We start from the raw sequence: 22868 nt of genomic DNA on the forward strand, positions 1-22868 counted from the left end.
TATATATACATATATATAAATATAACATATAAAAATAAGATTTATATTGTATAACTATACACAGGATTATGTAATCAATCAATATATAAAGTAAAAATTATATTTATCTATAAATATAAATAAATAACAGACAGATACAAAGAAAATGAACTGAAAAACATAAAAAATTGAGATAACAAGGGTGAGGGTGAGAGAAAGCAGTACTGGAAGTGGAGAGGTAATCAAAGAGACTAGCTTTACAAGTAATATTCTTTTTTTCTCAAAGAAAATATGTTTACATATAAAAATTTAAAGTTATTTGAAAATATTCTTGCTAAGTGAAAAAAAGTGCTATTAAGAGAAGCGTCAGATCCAAGAAGGTAGATGGATTCAAGCAGGCAAATGGCTACATACTTATTCAACAGGATTAAGTTATTTTCCCCAATTCTGAACTGGGCCACTGAAAACATAAGTTCTTTATGACAGACAGTCCTAGTAGTAAGAAATTTTCAGGAATAAAAAAGTAAAATACAATTCTTTCTCCAACAGTTGTCAACCTACAAGGAGTACTTAGAACAGCTTTAGAGAATTAAAAAATTCCCACATTCATTCTTAGAAAATAAAGACTTCAATACTGAAATTTTGAAAAGCACTAAACAACACAAATGGCCTCTACAGGAGGCTCTTTGAAGTACACAGGCTCCTGCTACGGGACCTTTGCTTTTGTTCTCCCAAGTGGTGATATGCCTCTCACCCCCTCTCTTCCTGTAGGTCTCTGTTTCAAAGTCAGGTCCAAAGACAGGCCTTCCTTGACCACCCACTCTCCTCTCTAGAATAGCAAGCACCTTTGAGCCCTCTTTCACCTTCTCTGCATCATTTGTCTTCTGAGAGGTACTGCTATTCGGCATGTTTTATATTGATGTTTATGGGCTTACTTTCTCACCCAAATGTGAACTCCATTAAGGCAGGACTTTTGTCAGTTTTCTTCCTACTTGGGCCCCAGCACCTGGCACATAGCTGGAATCCATTTGAAGGAACAGAGTATCTTTTGAAGGAATGGCTGAATGGGTTTCCCAAACTCTGCAGAAGCTTTCTTCAAATGGGGGCTGAGCAAAGGCAGGGGAGGGAGAAAGGAGCTCACCTCCACATTCCAGACGTAGGAGCTGTGGAAGAGTTCCGACCACATCTTGCCTACTTTGTTGATATCTTTGACATCCCAGATATAGATGCTGTGGTCCTTATACACGCAGGACAGCCACTGGTGAATGGGGTCAAAGGTCAGAGCCACTGTATCCGGATAGACTGCTTCTGCCTTCCTGCAGAAGAGGAAGCTAACAAGGCAACATGGGTCATCAATCACCATCAGTGTCACTGTAGGTAGTGTGGTGACACTTGAGCAGTCTCATGTCAATGTCATGGTGGTCCATCTCTCCCATTCTAACTCCACTTCTCCCTCCTCTCTCTTCCTATGCTTTGTTTCTCATACAGAAGTTGCAAAGTGAAAGCTTCCACTTGGCCCCTGAGAACATTTGAATTTTCAACTCCTATTAACATTTTTCTCCCCTCAGTTCATCCAACCCAAGCTCTGTCCTCTCTCATGGAAGAATAATGGGCACATATCTCAGGCCTTCTCTCTCATGGGCTCCACCAACATAACACCAAAAATCTCCGTGCAAGGGAACAGGGGAGTTGTCCCCTGGTCTGGGGCCTGGCTATAAAGGCTACAGTTTATTGAGCACTCACTGTGTGCCAAGCCAAGAGCTTTAGCTGTACTGAATCCCCACATCCTCCATGATAGGTAGGTACTACATTTTATAAACAAAGAAATTGAAGCACAGATTGATACAGCGACCTGCCTGAGGCCACAGAGCACAAAGCAAAAGCTGGCAGAGCTGGGCAGCCTAGCTACTATAGCACACCACTGTCTGTGGGTTGCTGACCCACCCGCTCTTTCCTTTGAGATACCCAACAGCCACCTCCAGGCTCTGAGAAAAGGCATTCAGGAGGTAGTGTCCAGAAATCGATAAAGAGCCACCCCAGGCACCCACCAGCCCCTAGTTAGGTAGCTCCCCTGCCCTCCAAAATGATTTACAACAAAGGGAAAATATGTCACAGCTCAGCCCTTCCACCTACTCTCAACATGGCAGCCAGAGAGATCTAATGCTCGAGGCCTTATCACCTAATGCCAATGCCTGAAATCCCCAGTGGCTGCCCATGGACCTTAGAATAGACTATAAGCTCCTCCCACCAGCCTCCATCAATTCTCAGACCTGTCTCTTTTTTTTAAATCCTCATCCGAGGACATTTTTCCATTTTCTGTTCAGATAGGGTGGGAGTGAGAAAGAGAGAAACATTGACGTGAAAGGGACACATCGAGTGGCTGCCACCCGCACGACCCAACCAGGGCCAGGGACAAACTGCAACGGAGGTACGTGCCCTTAGCGGAAACCGAACCCGGATCTCTCTGGACCACAGGCCGATGCTCCAACCGCTAAGCAAACTGGCCAGGGCTCAGGCCTGTCTCTTACCATTCTCCTCCGCCAGGCACACTGGGCTCCAGCCACACAACCCCTACGTGTTCCTGAAACATGGCAATCCCAGTGTGCTATCCCCTTAAGGCCTTTCCACTTGCTGTCAAGACCCAGTTCCCCACATAGCTGGCTCCTTCTCACTAGACAGGCTTCCCGTGGACACCCAAATATGGCCCCAACCCCCAGACACTCTCTTTCTTGAGTCCCTGTTTTATTTCACCAAAACATGTATGACTATCTGAAATTATTTGTGTACTTATTTATCATCAAGCTCCCTCACTAGACCAAAGACATCACAGTGGCAGAGATTTTGCTGACTCGTTATAGCTGTATCCTGCTCCTGCCTAAGGCTGGTCAGTAGGCAGATGGATCTGGAAGCATGGATGCATACCAGCAGACAGACTCTGGGTGGGCCCCTCTCCCCTCCTCCTGCCGGGTAATACCTGGGCTCCAGTCCCTGGGCCACATCCACCCCAAGGAAGTGCGGCTTGGGCAGGTTGGCGAGGTAGTGTAGGTTGTGGGCCTGGAAGATGCGAACGATCCCATCTGTACAACCGCAGAAGATGAGCTCCTGGCTGACACAGAGGCAGGAAGACAAGGAGACCTAAGGGGGCAATGGAGATCCAAGTGAACTCTGTGCTTTGTGTGGCCCAGTTCAGGGACATGGGGCCTGACAGAACAGCTTTGGGGCTCCAGAGAAGCCTTATCATTTGTTGGGTCCAAAAGCCCATCTTAGTAAATTTTAAGGTTTTTAAAATCAGGATACAGTGTAAGGTCATTTTTGAAGGAAGCGTGCCAGCAAGTAGACAAAGGCACAGAATGGGATCGAGTTGTCATTGCTACGTATAGAGGAACTCAGCTGTGGGTAGAAAATATCTGTTCAGCAGACCATGACTTCAGATAGGTCACTTGCAGTAACCTATATGAATTTTAGGCTTACAATTTATTTCTCGTTGTTTAAAAACAACTTCATAGAGATACTTTTTTTTATCTTAATTTTTTTTATTAATTTATTTTTGTTACAGATGTTTCTCCTTTTTCCACCAATGACAGAGATTATACTTCATATCAGCATAGGAAAAGGTTACTGAATACAGGAAGAACTGTCTATCCTGCCAGGACATGTAGATAGAGGGGCAGGAAATGCCAGAATTCTGGACACAGATTAGACTCAATCCACAGAAACTTCATTTATGAGTCATTTATGACAACTGCTCAGGGGCTACACATCTGTCTGTCAAAAGCTTCTGATTTGCTTAAAAACTGCATGAGTTCTAGCAAGAGGATTCAAACGAGAAAAAAAAAAAGGAAAGACAAAACTCGGAATTCTTCCATATGCCTGACACCATGCCATTAACCCTAAAGGTGAGCTCTGGAGGGGAGTCACAAGAGCAAGAATAGAAAAAGGAGGGAAAACCAAGATGCAACAGCTAAATGGGCATCCAAATCTGGGAATAGGAAGACAGCTTGGACTCAAACCCTCAGATCCTGAAGAAAAGTGGTTCTGCAATGTATTAATACATCATCCTTTAGTTTTAAAATATTTTTGGTATAGTCTTTTTTGACTAAAAATTAAGTCCATGATACCTTAAATTTATAAAAAGAAAATGCAGTTGTCCTGCTAGCCAAGAGTGCTCAATGAAGAAGAGAAATGTGAACTGAATTAAACAGGGGAAAAGCAACTGTAACTCAATCCCATTACAGGGTACCAGGCAGGCACTGTGCAAATGCCTTACCTATATTAGCTCACGTGACTCCTCATTAATTCTGTGAAGTAGGCAAAAATACTTCCATTTTCACAGATGAGGAAACTGAGGTTCAGATAGGGAAAGTCATTTACCAGAGTCACACAAACAGAACCTGAAGTCAAACCCAGAGCTGGAGAGATCAACCACAAGGCAGAAACACTGCCGAGTGTCCTAGCAGATTGTCATGGAAAGAGTGTTTCCCCATTGATAGCAGAGAGGTGGGGTACCTTCAGATTGATCCACTTCTCCAGCACCCTCTTCTCATTGAACTGGCAGAGGAGGCCCGAGTAGGACACACAGAAGGTACTGCCTGCCATCTGGCCCCGGCCACAAGCCACACCACAGAAGACATTGTTGTGCAGCTCACCCAGGATGCCCGAGCGCCCTATGAGAGGTACTGTCCCCGTCACCTGGAGGCATAGCAGGGCACAGTGAGACAGTATCCACATAGCCTGGGCCCCAACAACATCATGATGGGTCTCTCACGACCAGGAGAACAACATAACTAAACAGGAGGACACTAAGCAACTCCTCCAAGTGGAAGGGAAGGGAAGAAAACACATTTCCAGGCAGCGTGGCTGGGAGGCAGCAGTCCAGGAACGAGGTCTGGCCCCAGGGTCAGGGGAGGAAGGGAATATGGTTGAGAATTTCCTAGCAGGGCCTGACAATTAGCACCTGGAGAGCAGGCCAGAAGCAGAAGCCAGACCCCTGAGAGGCCAGACAGCCCCTGAGGTCACTGCCCCCATATCTCAGGTACAAACAGGAGTCCATTCTGCCTCTGACAGTTACTCCCCAGGCCTGGCTGAAGTGGCAGGGACAAAAACTCACCTTTGCTTCAGTGGACACTTCCAAGAACCAGAACCTGACATGCCGGTTACCAACTGTGACAAAATAGCTGCTGTCCTCTGAGAAAGAGAGGGCGATGACCCTGCATGATACCTTGTTGGAGGCCACCACAACATCTTTCTGGAAGAATCAGAACAGCAAAGTTCATGCCAGCACCCACCCCATTGGACTACTGCCTTCATCCTTTGCCCTCAGCCCTGCATCTCCTCACTCTTCCCTGCCCCAAGTGTTTCCATTGCACCCTCCAGTAAGCTACTTTATGGGCTCTCATTCCCACTAAAGAGGAGACTGAGGCGTGGAAAAGTTCCCATGTCAGTGCTGGGGCGGGTGGGGAGGGGATCGGGAGGAGAGTGTCTAGGGAGGGAAAAGGAGAAACATCTGTAACAAAAATTAATAAAAATTGCAAATAAAGAAAAGTTCCCACGAGACAGTAAGTTCCAGAGCTCTCCCTCAGGGTCTAAGTTCTATAGTCCACACATGGTGTTGATGGCCACAGCTGGGAGGTGAGGCTGCCAAGCACGGGTGTCATCTACAGGGCTCTCACTCAGGGCCCTGCTGAGCACGTCACAGGATGACGCATGGAATCCCCTCAACAGCTCTATAAGGGAGGTGCTTCTCCTCCAACTCTGCCATGCTCAGGAGAATATCATGTGTCCAAGGTCACATAGCATGTTATGAACAAAACCAGGACTTGGTACCCACTTCTGCCGAGTCCAAGTCCTCTCTCAGCTATTCCAGTGTCCAGTGTTCCATATCAACTCATTGAATTCTCACAATTCAACCACGTGGATACTATAATATCCATTTTACAGATAAGGAAACAGACCCACAAAGTTATTTGATCAAGGTCATAGCTGGTTAATATAAAAATAATTATAGCCCTGGCTGGTTTGGCTCAGTGGTTAGAGCGTCAGCCTGCGGTCCAGAGAGACCTGGGTTCGGTTCCCGCTAAGGGCATGTACTTCGGTTGCAGCTTGTCCCCGGCTCTGGTTGGGTCATGCAGGTGGCAGTCCCTTTCACGTTGATGTTTCTCTCTCTCTCTTCCTCTCTCTCCCTCCCGCTCTATCTGAATAAAAAATGGAAAAATGTCCTCAGGTGAGAATAAAAAAAAATTATATATTCTATTAGTTAAGAGCTTGTCATACATCCTTCAATAAGTGCCTAAAACAGGGATCAGCTCCTCAATAAATATTTGAGCACTTTACCAAGTTTATCTCATTTAGTTCTTGCAAAGCCTGAGACTCAGGATGCTCCGGCAGCTGGCTGCCTGCCCACACCCCCACCAGTTGGCTCACCTTCCAGTCCCAGACGTTGAGTACCATGTCGTGCTGGTAGCCCATGGACACAATGTGCTTCATATTTGGAGAGAAGGCCACACAGGCCACGCCGTACTTGTGGCCCAACATCTCTGCCACCTGACTCTTCTCATCCACATCCCAGATTCGCACGGTTGGCCTGTGCCCATTCTAGGGAAGGTGGGGCAATTACTGCTGCTGGGCTAGAAGGGCTGGCAGGGATGAAGACGGCATTGCCCCAGGGTGTGCCCAAAAGCCACCTCCCCCATCTGCCCTGAGGTTTTTCTGGTCCAGGAAGGAGCTATTCCAGGAATTTCCCAAGCCTGGTAGGGGCAGAAGGAATGGCCCCAAGACCCCTCCCCACCTACTCAGTCATGATCACAACTCACCTCCCCCGTCACTATGTACTTCCCATCAGGGGAGAAGGCCAGAGAGCTCAGAGACTTCCTGAGGACAAGGAAAAGGGTTGATCACTGGTACCACTAAGGGTGGGCAGCCAGACCCTGGCCTGGCTGTGCTCACAGCACACTGCCCACTCTTCACTCCCAAGTCTAGAAGAAGCCAGGAGAGGTGAGCACCACCAGCACCCACAGAGCCAGTGCTGCTGGTGTGCCCACAACAGTACATTCCCTGCTGCTAGAAGGGGACAGCAGCACAGGGAAATGGGGTTCTGTGAAAGCAAAGGTCCCTTCCTTCCCCAAACTCCAAACCTAGATGGGTAGACACTGAATGGGGACCTTTCTTCCTCTCTCTGTAACAGTGGGCTTCCTAAGACCCCACCAGCTCTATAATCCTGAGAAGTTCGGATGCAGGAAATGGTACAGATCGGGCCTAACTATGGAGATGTTGCTGAAGGGAGGATCCTGGCAGACAATCACACTGAGACAACCGAAGCATGTGCTCCACTGCTAATTGCTCAAGGTGTTCTGGAAAACCTGCTGCCAACCAACATGTTTCTCTCTGATACCCCTAGATAGCCTGCACGATGGAATGACAAGACTAGTTTGCATGTTTCTGGTAGCAAGTGTCACTGTTCCCAGGCTGTACTTTCTCTCTCTTTTTTAATGCTGTTTTTACATCTTTTCCTTAACAGTCTAGTAATTGTCTTCCTCACATGAGTAAACTGGTGTGCAGATAACTAAGTAAATGCCTCTGAGTAAGTCTCTGACAATCCTATAGAACATTTACCATCATCAACTCTGATGGCTTCCCATTGCTCCTACAGCAGCAGACAAGGCGAGTGGCCTGCCTAGTAGCCACTTGCCCCTCCTTCCTCTCACAGAACATCAGTTTTCATTGGGATGGCAACGTCCTCAGCTCAAGCACATTTCCTCTCTCTTGTAGCTACACAGGTTCAGCTACATGACTTAGTCTGGCCAATGAGAAGTGCTACGTGCATTTTCCAGAAAAGCTTCCCAAAGAGAATTCTGCCCACTCCTCACGTGTTCCCCCACTTCTGAAAAAAAAGGACATGATAGCCAGAACTCCATCTTGGATCAAGTGATGACTTCAAGAACAGAAGCCTCACAATAAGCATGGTGGAACAGAAAGACAGAAGAAGTGGGATCCCTAATGTTCAGAGAACAAGCCCCCAGGGCGCCCATCTCCAGACTTATGTGCAGGTAGAACATGCTCTTGTGTTTAAACCATGTTTGTTGTGGGGTTTCTATTGTCTGCAGGTACTCCTGACTGTCATGTGCCCTGACCTTGTGTTCAGCCTTCTGTGAAATGTTATACGGGCATCAGTACAATGATTCCTCATACACGTTCTATGAAGCCAGGACTTCATTAGCCAGTTTTGGGATGAGGAGACTTCAACACAGGGAATTCCCCTGCCCAAGGTTACCCAACTGGACAGGGCAGAGCCCTGGACTCTTGACCAGAGGTTCTCAGTCTTGGCTTCATGTCAGAATTCCTTGGGGAGCTTTTTGAAAATGTCAAAGCCATGCTAAGACTAGTGAGTAAGTCTGGTGAGAAACAGGATAATATCTGCAAAGTTTCAGAGAAGCTCCTCCTTAGGTACTCACTAATCACAAAGAGAAAAAGAGTCTTCATAGTGGCTTCACAGAAGCCCGGCAGACATTAGTCATGAGAGAGATCAACATCATTAAGTTCCTGATAAAATGTACTGAGAAGAACACAGCATTCCTTCTGAGGTATTCCTGCCAAAGATGCAGACCCTGAATCTACTATGTATGAGGAAACATCAAACTCAAAGGTTGGCACATTCTACAAAATACCTGGCCTGTAATCCTCAAAAGTGTCAAGGTCACAAAAGTCAAGAAAAGATGGAAGAACCACTTCATACTGAAGAGACAATGATATGCAATGCAAGATTCTGGACAGAATCCTTTTGCTATAAAGGGCGTACTTGGGACAAATGGTGAAACTTGAATGAGGAGCAGATGGTAGTAATGTACCAATTTTAATTTCCTGATATTGTTGAATGTATTGCGGTTTTGAAGGATCATGTCATTTTTTCTTTTCAGGAAATACAAGCCAAAGTATTTAAAGATACAGGGGCATCATGCTTGCAACTTACTCTCAAATGATTCAGAAAATTTTTTTTATATAGACAGAGAATGATAAAGCAAATGTGGTAAAATGTTAACATTTGGGGAACATGGATAAAAGGTATATACATACCCTGTACTATTCTTGTTAAGTCTAAAATTATTTTAATATAAAAAGTGTTAAAGTTGAAAATACTCAGGCCTCACTCCAGACCAATGATTAGGCCTTCTCTGGGAGTGAGGCCCAGGGGTCAGGTAACTCTGAAATGCAGCTTGGGTGAAAACCTCTGCTCTGGCCACATCACCTCCTAAGACAAATTCATCGGTGATTGAGAGAGGACTCTTTCCATGCCATCTGCTGGATGACACAGTGATCAATCAATCCCAAGGCCTAGAAACCAACTTGGGCCTACTTGGGGCCAAGGGCCTTCCCCAATAAACTGGCAGCTGGAGGGATCTTTCTAAATCAGTCATTCATTCATGAAATAATAAGTGCCATCAATGTGCTAGATACTGCTCTAGGTGAAAGGGATATCGATTCACTAAGAGAAAGTCTCTGCCCTCAGAGAGCTCCCACTATGGAAGGGAGATAGACCCTGAAGATCATCAGTGAGGAAATGTGACAGCATAGAGAAAGGATACATCTAGTGGAGAAAAGGAAAACAGGGAAGGAAGACTGAGGGTGCTGGAAGGTTCGAGTGTTGAAAGCATATCCCTAGCCTATAAACGCCCTCCAGTGGCTTCTCTTTGCAATTGGTATCCAACCCCCTCCCTAAGGCCTGTGTGATGTGGCTTCTGCCTGTTCCAGCCTCATCTCTCCTTCACCCACTCCTCCATTGCAGGCACATGGATTCTTGGCTGCTCCTCAAACAACACGAGATTCTTAGCCACTGCCACGCCTTCACCCTTGCTGTTCCCTCTGCCTGAAATGTTCTCCTCTCACCTTCTCGTGGGTCACCCTCTCACTTCCTTCAGGTCTCAGCATCAGGGAGGCCTTTCTAGAGCTTTCTGATATGGTTTTCCCCTACTCTCTGCCTATAAACATGCCCTGGCTGGCCGGTGTGGGTCAGTGGTTGCGCATCGACCCAGGCACCAAGAGGCTGCTGGCTCGATTCCCAGTCAAGGCACATGCCCAGGATGTGGGCCAAATCCCCAGTGGGGGGCATGCAGGAGGTGGTCAAACAATGTTCTCTCTCATTGATGTTTCTATCTCTCTCTCCCTCTCCCTTCTTCTCTCTCTAAAATCAATAAAGAAAAAATTATTTAAAAAAAGAAAAGAAAAGAAAACGTGCCTTAACACATCCCTCATCATTTCCACAGCAGAGGTCACAGTGGGCTTGCAGCTAGTTGGCTTTAGTCTGTCTCCCCTGCTGAGCTGTCAGCCCTACAGAGAGCAGAGAGTTTTGTCTTTTGTGTCCCCAGAATCTGAGACAGAACCTAATGCAGAGAAGACGCTTGGCGAATGTTGCTGAACTGATAGGTGAATGAATGAGTGAGTCACCTAACCATGAGTATTTTCACGGTTCCATCCCTACCCATGCCCAGGCCCCAGCCTACCTGGCAGTGTTAAAAATGTGTTGCTGCTTGTTCTCCTTGGGGTCCAAAATCACCACCACACAGCTGAGGAGAAAGAAGAAAATGTGCCCAAAGTGAGGGGAGTGCTGGGGTCCAGGGATATTCTGTTTCCTACAGAAGAGAGCCTACATACAAACAAGGCTCCCTCTGAGCAAACTATTTTCTGTTCACCTCCTCCTCCAGATGTCTATGCTGAGAATTCTAGGGCACTTCACATTGTTATTAATACATTCTTAAATAGAAACCAACACTCTGTGGTAACTATGCTGCCAGGTCTTGGACTAATAAAGACTTATGTGCACGTTCTCTCTAAATCCTTACAACTGTCAGGTAAGGTCAGGAATCTCAGTCCCATTTTATAGAGGAGGAAAATGAAGCCTAGAGACGGGAAGTTCTTTGTCTAGGGCTACCCAGTAGGTCTGGGACAGAGTGGGAATGTGAATCTGTCAGATTCAAGAGCCCGCCCTTGTCCTCTATCCTGGACTGCTTACTTCCCCCAGACTTATTGTTCATCAGGAATGACCATGGATCTACCCTGCCCTGCCCTGCAAGGGTTGGGAGGAGGGGTCCCTTTGGTGCCTAGAACAGCGTCGGGCTAGATCAGTATTTGTGGAACAAATAGTCGCAGGATGTCCTTCAATACTCTCAACTATCCAAGAGGAGGGTATCACTATTTTTGTTTTATAACCATAGAAACAGAGGCTCAGAGAAGGGCACATGGTGGAGCTAGGACACAAATCCAGATTGTCTAATATGGCTTGGTTGTAATCACCTGTCTTTCCCATAATCGCTGCCACCTCCCACCTACAGCCACAATAAAGCTTTAATAGTGCTCACTACATACCAGGTACCGTTCTAGATGCAGACAGGCCCATGGAATTCTCTCCACAGCCCTCAGAGGTAGGCAGCATTACCTGCATTCTACAGATGAAAAAACCGAGGCCCATATCCACTCACCCTGCAAGGTAGGCTACATGGCCTGTGTTGGGGTCACAGGTGAGGCCACTGCTGTTCTGGGCTGTGATACCAAGCACCTTCTCCAGTGACACCTGCAGGGAAAAGGCCCAAGTCAAAAGCACCTGCTCCAGCAGGCCCCATGTTGGACAGCCACCTTAGCCACCCATTCTGTTCCTGTTATGGTCCACACACTCACTGAGCTTCTATAGTCATCTACCAGCAGCTAACACTTGTTTTCCTCAACATTCCTTTGACAAATACACAGGGCCAGGTGAAGGGCATAACACGGTAAGGAAAACACAAATCCCTGCCCTTCTGGAGCTCACATTCTGGTGGTGATGGAATGAAGGACATTACAAGAAAGTGAACAGAAAAAATATGCAAAATCAGATTATGAAAAGAATAATAAAGGAAAACAAAGCAGGAAAGGAAACTGAGAGCACAGGGGAAGGGAAAAAAAGACTCACTAAGAAGGTGACCTTTAAGTAAATTTTAAAAAATTTTACATGGATATAAGACTTGAAAGCCCACAACTACCCCAGGAAAAAGGTACTATAATCAGCCCTGTTTTACAGATGGGGACATTGAGGTCCAAGGTCCCACACCAGCAGAGTGGCAAGGTGGGGATACAAATCCAGGAAGTCTAGTTCCAAAGCCAGCACTTTGGGCCCTGTAGGGGAGACAGAGCAGTAAGCAAAAGTGAACACTGTCCAGTCCCTCATCAAATGTATATAGTCTAGAGGTTCAACAAGTAAACAATCACATTTACATGAAAAAACTCTAAGCAAAATAAGTTAAATGGCTTAGTCTCCATCCTGATTGATCAAACAACTTATGAGTATGGACTCATAGAATGTAGTATTTTCATATTTTGAATAGAGTAATTTCTAGCTATTATAAAGTAAAACATTCTCAAGCAAGTCGCTAGCCTCAAAAATTAAAGGCAAATATAGGACAATGAATAGCTAACATTTATTGAGCCAGGTACTGTTTGAATACCCATGACTGTATTGACATAAAATGTTCTTAATAACCCTGTGCCTTGGTCACACCATATCATCTCCATCTTACAGATGAAGAAACAGAGGTCTAGAGGGGTTGCCCACCCAAAAAGGAGCAGTGCCAGGGCTTTAACCCAGACAACTCGGTAATGGCACTCCTGTTTTTATTAATCTGTCAGTCAGCACTACTGGGCATTAGTATAACTGATTATTTCTAAACTAGGTCTTTTGCAAGCCAGGTGGACTCTGCACCACCAAACAAGGAAAATAAATAAATGACATCAGCCCTGGCTGGTTTGGCTCAGCGGTTAGAGCGCCAACCCGAGGACTAGAGTCACAGGTTTGATTCCGGTCAAGGGCACATACCTCAGTTGTGGTTCGGTCCCTGGCCCTGGTCAGATGGTGCAGGAAGCAACCAATCAATGTGTCTCTCTCTCACATCAATGTTTTGCTCTCTCTTACTCTTCCACCCATTCTATCTGCAGATAAATGGAAAAATATTTTTGGGTGAGAATTTAAAATAAATAAATGACATCAATTACTCCAAATACACAATCACAACAGTAGTAGCTAACATTAATAAAGTATTTGCAATGTACCAGGTGCTGGTACATTGTTGTTCTAAGTACTTAAGATATATGAGCTCAAATACTCTATGAGGGAATATTTATACTATTATCCTCATTTTACAGAGAGGGAAACTGAGGCACACAAAAGTTCATAACAGGAAGAAAAGTTTAAGGTTTATGCCCAGGCAGTCTGGGTCCAGAAGCTGTGCTCTTACTCACTTTGCTATACTGCCTCTCTGAAACTGCCATCATTATTCCTCTACAATAGAAAGTTTAGAGCTGACAGGACACTTTCAGAGACATACAAGATAAAGGCTATGAAGTATAGGGAGCTGGGTGAGAGATTAAGGTGGGTACCTGCTTAAGGCCTCTAGGGTAGGGATAGTCTGGCTGAGACTTGAGGAATGAGGAAGAGCCAGCCAGGTAGACTGTAGCAAACAGCCCAGACAAAGGACTCACCAAAAACAAAGGCTAGAAAGCAGGAAAGAGCTTGGTGTCTCAGGAAAGCAGACAGCAGGACAGTGAGATTGAACCTTTTTAAGAGGAAGGATGAGAGAGGTACCACCAGAGAGGTGAGCAGGGGCCCTGTGCCCAGGGCCTTGCAGCCAGGAACTGGTGATATAATCAGAGTGCAGCAGGAATCCACAAGCAGCTACCGTGTACCCATCTTTTATCTGGACTCTGTGCCAAGCAGGTCATATTCACAATTTTATTTCATCTCCCTGCAACTCCATGGTACGGTTATTTTTTATCTCCATTTTATAAAAACATACTCGGTGGCCCAGAAAGTTGTAGAACAATTTTTAAAAGTGCTGCTGTGCTAATGGAATTCCCTCTTCCTCCTCTAAAATCTTTGTTTCTGTGTCTCAGGACTTCTGTAAACCTCCCCCTAAGCAGTGCTGCTGAGATTTTATAATTACTCACAGCCTCTCTATAATTTTGGGTGGCGGTATGGAACAAGAAGCCCACCTTGATAACCTGAGAAGCCTGGGCCAGGAGGTTACAGTGGTCATCAGTCACTGAGGACAGGCCCCCTCCCCCTGCTCCAGGGTTCCTGCTTTCCCACCTCAAGCAGGTAACCAGGCTTTAGAGAAATACAGGAGTGCCCACTACCAGGCTTCTTCTCTGCTGGGCTCATCATGCTGCTCCCAGGCCTCAGTCCCTTTCATACCTTTATTCCTTTCTCTTTTTTTAACCAAAAAAATGTTTTTCTTATAAAACAAATTTTGGGCAAACATCATGAAAAAAAAAAAAAAAAGAATCTCACCTTGGTAATGGAGAAGGAAAGAGAAGGCAGTGGGGGTGAGGGAAGGAGGGGTAGAGCTGAGGAAGAATCGGGGAAGGTAAGGAACCCTGACTCAAGCAGGGCGAGGTCAACAAAAGTTGGAAGGGCTCAGAGAGACTTCTCAAGACAGGAATACGCTCGCAGGAAGGCGGGACCGGGGAGGAACCCAGGAATGCTGCAGGGGCTGAGGGTGGGCCCACGCTTGGAGACGTGGGTCTCGGAACCACCCGCAGTACCCGAGAGAGGAGGAGATGCGAAAGCGGGAAGAGCCTTGACTAAAGGGGCGGGGCTTAAAGACAGGACCCGGCCAGACAGCCAAAGCCGGGAGCTGATAGGCGGGGCCAAAGATCTAAGGAAAGGACCTGGGGGAGGGCTGGGCAGGCAGCTTCTCACCCGGTTCTGCACTGTGTCTTCGGGCGCCGCCGGGAGTCGCGTCCGCCGGCGGAGGCAGAGCACTGGAGCGGGAGGCGGGGAAGACGGGCCCCTCCGCGCATCGTTCCGCGCGTAGCCTCCAAGCCCCAAGGCCGCCATGGTCGCACCGGAGCTGGAAAACCGTTACATCCAACTGCCGCCGCCGCCGCCGCCGCCACGACCCTCTCGAATAACGAACCGCCGCGGGAAAGCCGGCGCCGCCGCCCATTGGATGCGGGAGCCGCTGGTCTGGCCAATCTCAGGGTTGCCGGGCGGCGCTTTGAACCAATGAGGGCTCAGAGGCGGAGTGGAGTGTTTGGCGGGGTGGAGCCACAGCTGGGTTCAAGCATGGTGGCGCTTTTTACCCAGTCTGCGTTTTCATCTTCCACTAAAACATATCGGTCTTAAGTTCTACGTGGCCGAGACCAGTGCCGCCTCATCTCGCACCTTGCTGCCGCCTCAGGGCAACTACTGGCAGTGGCAGTCTCCCGGATGTAAGCTAGAGTGGAGCCAAAACAGACTGACGAGTTAGCACAGGTTAGAAACGCCGTGACTCCCTCTCTCCCCCAACTTGTGGTAAGGTCCGCGAGATTAGAGGAAGACGCATTCGCTTTCCCCGGTCACGTGGTGTAGCTGTGGTAACCAGGAGTAGCGGGCAGTACGCAGGCGCACTCGCCTTTTCTGAGGCACTTGATGAGGTACCCGGGGGCGACCACCAGAGTGCGGCTGCAGACCGGGAAAAAACCTACGGGCTGGACAGCTATGCCTAAGTACCGCTGGCTCCGAAATGCTCCAACACTGCCGGATTCCTGGGCGCCGACAACCGCCCTGTGAGGTTCTACAAGTGCGGGCAGGTGGGCGGGGCCGAAGGTAATGCCTCTGCCGGCACCCGGTCCAGCTTGCAGTCCGTGGAAGTAGGGTCAGCAGGGTGAAGAAACTGTTCTCAGCGTGTCACCAGCAAGCACCGCACTTACAAAGGTGCAGATATGTGAAGCAGGGCTAGACACTAGCTAGAGTTAGTGAACGGTGTGTCTGTGTGTAAGGAGGGCTCTGTGGGGAGAAGAGAGGTTGTTCCTGGCTCTGTAAGAGCCCACAACTGCCCCGCACCAGGTCCACGAACTTGAGACATCTCAAACTCAAAACATCCCAAACCAAGCTCCTGATCTTGTCTCCCTCAAACCTTTCCTCTCTTAGTTAATAGCTTACTCCATACTTCCTGTTCTTAAGGCAGAAACCTTAGAGTCATCCTTACCTTTTTAAAAATGTTTTTATTGATTTTTTAAAGAGAGAGGAAGGGCGAGTGAGCTAGAAACATCCATTGGCTGCCTCCTGCACGCCCCCCACTGGGGATGGAGCCCTAACCGGGGCATGTGCCCTGACCAGAATCGAAGTGGGACTTCTCAGTCCACCGGACCAAACTCAATCCACTGAACCACACCCGCTGGGCCTTACCTCTTTTTTGTTGTTGTTGCTCACACTTGAGAAAGTAAAAATGAGCTCGAACTGTAAAAAAAAAAAAAAATCTGCCTTCCCATTTATTATCCATTGGCTGGATTAACAGACATGTAAAAAAGCCAAATGAAGCCCAGCCAGTGTTGCTCAGTGGTTGAGCATCAACCCATGCACTGAGATGTCGCCTGTTCGATTCCCAGTCAGGGCACATGCCCAGGTTGTGGGCCTGATCCATAGTGGGGGGCATGCAGGAGGCGGCCAGTTGGCTAATGGATGTTTCTATCTCCCTCTCCCTCTCTCTGCCTCTCTCTAAAGCAGAGGTTCTCACCCTGGCCAGTTTGGTTCAGCGGTTAGAGCGTCGGCCTGCGGTCCTGAGAGTCCCGGATTCGGTTCCCACTAGGGGCGAGTACCTCGGTTGCAGTTTGTCCCGGGCCCTGGTTGGTTGTGCGGGTGGCAGCCACTCGATGTGTTCCTTTCACATCGATGTTTCTCTCTCTCTCTGTTCCTCTCTCTCCCTCCCACTCTACCTGAACAAAAAATGGAAAAATGTCCTCTGGTGAGGATAAAAAAATAAAATAAAAATAAATAAGAATAAAGCAGCGGTTCTCAACCTGTGGGTCGCGACCACTTTGGTCCAAGGGTCACCTTGCAGCCTGGAGTTTGAACTGCCAGCCAAGGTTTCCTTACAAAAGGTTTCTTCAACCTGTGGGTCGCTACCCCTTTGGGCAGCAGTTCTTAACCTGTGGGTCACGACTCCTTTTGGCAGCGGTTCTCAACCTGTGGTGGCGACCCGCAGGTTGAGAACCACTGCTCTAAACAATAAAAATAAAATAAAATTAAATTAAATTAAATAAATAAATAAATAAAATCTACCCAAAACTGACCATTTCTAACCCCATTCTCTGCCCCACCCTGATCCTAGTGATTATCACCTCCAACTGCACTTTTAGTAGCTTTATTGGTCAACCTACTTCCATAGTTTGTTCCCCTCATGAAGTCACAGGGAACCTGTGAACACCAGAGTCAGATCAGTGCCCTCCTTTACTCAAATCTCTCCCCTGCATCCCTCTTCACTGTATAAAAGTCAAGAAGATGAGGCTGGAACAGGCAGAAAGCAGGCCTATAAAGCCCTACAGGAACTGGATCCCTGTATGACCTCATGTCCCTCCTGCCCCTAACTCACTCTGCTCCAGTGTTACTGGCCTACTTAATGCTCCTCTAGCATGCCAGGCATATTGTAGCCCCAGGGCCTTTGCCTGTGTTGTTCGCTCTGTTTGGGAAGTTCTTCCTTTTATGATCACCACTCTATGTAAAATGATAACCTTTGCCAGACACATACTTATTCTCCCTATCTGCCTTCTGCTTTATTTTTCCCTTTATTTTTTTTAAATTTTTTATTTATTTTTTATTTTTTTTATCCTCACCCGAGGACATTTTTTTTTTTCTTTTTTGGCATTTATCTTCAGATAGAGCGGGAGGGAAAGAGGGAGGAAACATTGATGTGAGATAGACATATCGACTGGTTGCCACCCACACAACCCCAACCGGGACCGGGACAAACTGCAACTGAGGTATATGCCCTTAGTGGGAACTGAACCCAGGTCTCTCCGGTCTGTGGGCTGACACTATAACCGGCCAGGGCTGTTTTTCCCTTTAATACTTAATCACCATTTGGCATACATATTTCATGTATTCATTTACTGTTTCCATCACTAGAATGACAACTCCATGAAGGCAGGGGTTTTTGTCTTATTCTCTTTTGTGTCCCCCATACCTAGAATAGTATATGGCACATAGTGGATGCTCAGTAAATATTTGTTGGATGAATTCGATTAATGTATTTCAGATGGGCTCCCCAGGAAACACAGCAGCCCAAGTCCTTTGAGGGACCCTGATGTGGTAGGAGTGCAGAGGAATCTTTAAACCTAAATCAATGTGTCCATACTTGCTTTTTAAAATATATCATTCTGGCACCATTTGTTAATTCAGCCATTCTGAGTGTCTCCCGGAGTAAGCAAGCCCATGCTAGACACAAAGGACCCTGACAGATCTTGTTCCTGTCTTGACAGAGCTCATGGACAGGAAAGGGGTCAAAATTGAGCTAAATACACAACCTGGACATCATCCATAATTCTTTTTTAAAAAGAGATTTTTATTGATTAAAAATTTTTTTCTTAATTGATTTTAGAGAGACAGGAAGGGAGAGATAAAGAAACATCGATGAGAGAGAACATAATTGGCCGCCTACTGCATGCCTCCCACTGGGGATGGGGCCCACAACCTGGGCATGTACCCTGACCGGGAATTGAACAGGTGACTTCTTGGTGCATGGGTTGATGCTCAACCACTGTGCCACACCGGCTGGGCTTTATTGATTTTTTAGAGACAGAGAGAGAAACATCGATGTGAGAGAAAGATCGGCTGCCTCCTGCACACCCCCTACTGGGGATCGAGCCCACAACCTGGGCATGTGCCCTGACTGGGAATCGAATCAGCAACCTATTGGTGCATGGGTCGACGCTCAACCAGTGAGCCACATCGGTTGGACAATCCTTTCTTTTCTTTAGTGCCATTGCCCCCAACCCAATCCACTAACCCATTCTTTGACTCTACCTCCCAAACACATTCCCATCCTGCAGCAATCACAACAAAACCCCTACCTAACACATTGCCAATTTTGTTATAAATGCAAACGGAGAAATCCTAACTAAACTTATTGGAAATAAGAAAAAACAAAACAAAAAAAACGCCACATTCACAGTCTGACCACTTCTGTCAGCATAGTCCAGGCTGCCATCATCTCTGTGTTTTTTTTTTAATCCTCACCTGAGGATATTTTTCTATTGATTTTCAGGTAGAGTGGGAGGGGGAGAGAGAGAAAAAAAAACAATGATGTGAGAGAGACACATCAATTGGTTGCCTCCTGCAAGACCCAGACCGAACTGAAACTGAGGTGCGTGCCCTTGACCAGAATCAAACCCACAACTTGTTGGTCAGCAGGCTGATGTTTTAACCACTGAGCCAAGCCGGCCAGGCCTGCCATCACATCTTTTTTTTTTTTTTTTCCTCATTTGAGGACATTTTTCTATTTTTTGTTCAGGTAGAGTGGGAGGGGGAGAGAGGAAGAGAGAGAGAAACATCGATGTGAAAGGGACACATCGAGTGGCTGCCACCCGCACGACCAACCAGGGCCGGGGACAAACTGCAACCAAGATACATGCCCTTAGCGGGAACCGAACCCGGGTCTCTCGGGACCGCAGGCCGACGCTCTAACCGCTGAACCAAACCTGCCAGGGCGTGCCGTCACATCTTAACGACATGCTCTGGTAGATGCTTGCTGGTCTCCCTGCTTCCATTCTTGCCTCCCTTGCAGCAACAGGAATGACTTACTTAAACAGCACTCACTGTATGCCAGCCACTATTCTATGGTAAGTGTCGGTGAATGGAGTGGGATGTATAATTTTCATGTAGGGAAGGACAGCAAATACTTTGACCAATAATACAATCTACCTCAGGGTTTATTTTTCTTTCATATAAAACAAATACAAAGGTTGACAGAGCAACACTGGTGTGGAAGCTTCTACAATAATCAGGGATGAGGGGCCAATCTTTCTGCACTGTCACCCTTAGCACGTAGCTTCCATCCAAGACGGCTGCCAGTGCTCCAGCCATCATACTCTACCATTCCTAGTAGGAAGAAAAGGGAAGGGATGAAGAACAAAAAGGACTCAACTCCAAATTGAGTCAGCTCCTTTTACAAAGTCTTCCCAGAAACCTCACCCAGTAATAGGTTCTTTATCATTGGTTGCCCCCAACTGCAAAGGAGACTGGGAAATGTAGTCTTTTAGTTGGACATTTAACAGCCCTGAAGAAATTTGAGTAAGTAAGGAAGAAAAGGAGCTTCCAGCAGTGTATGCAATTCCATGCTCTGGATAAGATGACTAATAAGACTAAAATATTCTATAAAGAAGGACAGCCCTGGCTGGTTTGGCTCAGTGGTTGGAGCGTTGGCCTGTGGACCAGAGAGTCCTGGGTTCGGTTCCCTCTAGGGGCATGTACCAAAAAAAAAAAAAAAAAGGAGGACAGTGACTGTTCACTTAAGGTGAATTTTTATTTATCTGTTTTTTTTAATCCTCACTCGAGGACATTTTTTTTTGACATTTTGTTCACATAGAGTGGGAGGGAGAGAGAGAGAGAGAGAGAAAAACATCGACATGAAAGGGACACATCGAGTGGTTGCCACCCACACGACCCAACCAGGGCCAGGGACAAATTGCAACTGAGGTACGTGCCCTTAGCGGGAACCGAACCCGGGTCTCTCCGGACCACAGCTGACGCTCTAACCGCTGAGCCAAACCGGCCAGGGCTAAGGTGGATTTTTGGAAAGGGATATTGTCCATCATGAATGTTGCCATCCAGAGAATGAGAACAAGACCAAATTAGGAAGAGGTGGGTTTTTTTTTTTTTATGATATTCACTATCCTCTTTTGCCCCTTGAGATGCTCTGATTCTATTTGAGAACCCTTCACATTTAAGGTACTATCTCTGATGTCTCATGCATCATAAAAGTGTTCATTGGCCAGAACTTAGTTATGTGGTCTCACCTAGCTGCAAAGAAATATGGGAACAGTGCTTTAGCATGGCATATTATGGCCTCAAATAAAGTTGGAGTTTTGCCCTGGCCAGTTTGACTCAGCAGTCAGAGGGTCAGCCTGCAGTCCAGAGAGACCCGGGTTCGGTTCCTGCTAAGGGTATGTGCCTCGGTTGCAGTTTGTCCCCGGCCCCGGTTGGGGTTGTATGGGTAGCAGCCACTTGATGTCTCTCTCTCCTGTCGATGATGTTTCTCTCTCTCTTCCTCCCTGTCTCTCTCCCGCTCTATCCGAAGATGAATGTAAAAATGTCCTTGGTTGCGGGTAAAAAAAAAAAAAGTTGGAATTTTGTTAGTAAGAAAGAAGAGAGTCAATAATGGAGTAGTCTTGGCCCCAGCAAAGGGGTTGGGAAGTGCTTCTACACTGAATTTCCTATGTGTGTCCAGACAGAATGGGGCTGGTGAGAGCATTTGGATCCTAGACCAAGGCTAAAGGGACTGCAGCAGCCAGAGTTCCTGGCTGTGGGCCCTGGGGTTCTGGTCTTTGGATGCCACAGCTCTTCTCTGTGTCAGCCCTTCTATCCTCTTTCACCAGCTGCCTCCCCCAACTTTCCCTTTCTGTTTGCCTTTTTTGTTTTTTGTTAATCCTTACCCGAGGATATTTTTCCACTGCCTTTTTTTTTTTAGAGAGAATGGAAGGGAGGAAGGGAGAGAGAAACGTCCATATGAGAGAGACACATAGATCGGCTGCCTCCTGCACGTCACCTACTGGGGATCAAGCCTGCAACCAGGGCATGTGGCCTGACGGGGAATCGAACCATGACCTCTCAGTCCATGGGACAGTGCTCAACCCACTGAGCCAAACTGGCTGGGAAACTCTTTATTTTTTAAATTTAATTTAATTTTTTTAGAATCACCGAGGACATTTTTCCATTTTTTGTTCAGATAGAGAGGGAGGAAGAGAGAGAGAAAGAAACATTGATGTGAAAGGGACACATCAAGTGGCTGCCACCAGCACGACCAACCAGGACCGGGGACAAACTGCAACTGAGGTACGTGCCCTTAGCGGGAACCAAACCCGGGTCTCTCTGGACCGCAGGCGGATGCTCTAATCGCTGAGCCAAACCAGCCAGGGCTCTTTATTTTATCTTAAATGTTTTTATTGATTTTACAGAGAGAGGAAGGGAGAGGGAGATAGAAACATCAATTAGCTGCCTCCTAAACACCCAATGCTCCCACTGCTGAGCCAAACCGGCCAGGGCTACTGGTGACCTCTTGATGCATGAGACAATTCTCAATCCACTGAGCCACACCAGCTGGGCTTTTTGTTTTACTTTTTATCTAATCCCAGAAATGTCCCTGCTTTGCTTTCTCCCGCCTCCCTAATCTATCATCAATGAATTTTATATAATCCCCTTTGATTCTGATGTATAAAATAAGTGGCAAAACTGCTATTTTCCAGAGCATTTTCTCAATCCCACTGATACTGTTGTAATTAGCTAGTTATTAATAATAGAAAAGAAGCAAAGGACCAGACATTATAGGCTGGTCATTTGGGCAGCTTCACCAGGAAGCTGCAATTTCATACTCTCCAAGGAACCACCAGTCCCATTCCCCACAGATCACTGGGGGAAGGGGTCCAACAAAGGGAAGATAGATGCATGCACAGTGAAGTTGGGGTAACTAGAGAAGGTGCTTGTCAATCAAACCTGGGGACACAGAACATTAGCCAGAATATGTGGAGCCACTGCAAGCCCACAAAAATCCAGGGATACATTATCCCCCTAAACAAAGGAGCTCACTCTCTTTTCTTGTTGCTCTTGGCTCTCTTGCATTCGCCTATATGGCCCATGGCTATGTGGACCCCACATGAAATGGACTAATTGACTGCAGCGGGAAACACAAGCTAAGCTATCCTGATGGTGGACTTGGCTCCAACATGGAAAGGAAACTCTGGACACTGGCTCTGATTTTAGCTCTGCTGAAGCCCCAGCTACACTTCTATGACTGGACTAAGGGAAATGGGATCTTGGAAACTCAGGGGTTTGATTCTGCACAAATAAAAATCACTTGTTTGGCTCAGCGGTTAGAGCATCAGCCTGCGGTCCTGAGAGACCT

At 46.9% G+C, this 22868-nt stretch overlaps 1 protein-coding gene across 1 annotated transcript in view; it reads right to left on the bottom strand.

Moving 5' to 3' along the window:
* The window catches only part of WDR62 (WD repeat domain 62), a 48919-nt gene extending 34089 nt beyond the window's left edge, over positions 1-14830 (bottom strand). Inside the window, exons 1-9 of the mRNA XM_036274619.1 lie at positions 14693-14830; positions 11445-11536; positions 10470-10532; positions 6789-6846; positions 6400-6570; positions 5087-5224; positions 4486-4668; positions 2954-3114; positions 1121-1310 (exon numbers count right to left, since the gene is read on the bottom strand). Coding sequence (XP_036130512.1) covers positions 1121-1310; positions 2954-3114; positions 4486-4668; positions 5087-5224; positions 6400-6570; positions 6789-6846; positions 10470-10532; positions 11445-11536; positions 14693-14830 — 1194 coding nt within the window. The remainder of the gene's footprint in view (positions 1-1120; positions 1311-2953; positions 3115-4485; positions 4669-5086; positions 5225-6399; positions 6571-6788; positions 6847-10469; positions 10533-11444; positions 11537-14692) is intronic.
* Between the last annotated feature and the right edge of the window lie 8038 nt (positions 14831-22868).

The sequence above is a fragment of the Molossus molossus genome, unplaced genomic scaffold (genome assembly GCF_014108415.1).
Source record: "Molossus molossus isolate mMolMol1 unplaced genomic scaffold, mMolMol1.p scaffold_m16_p_21, whole genome shotgun sequence".
Classification (NCBI taxonomy): Eukaryota; Metazoa; Chordata; class Mammalia; order Chiroptera; family Molossidae; genus Molossus; species Molossus molossus.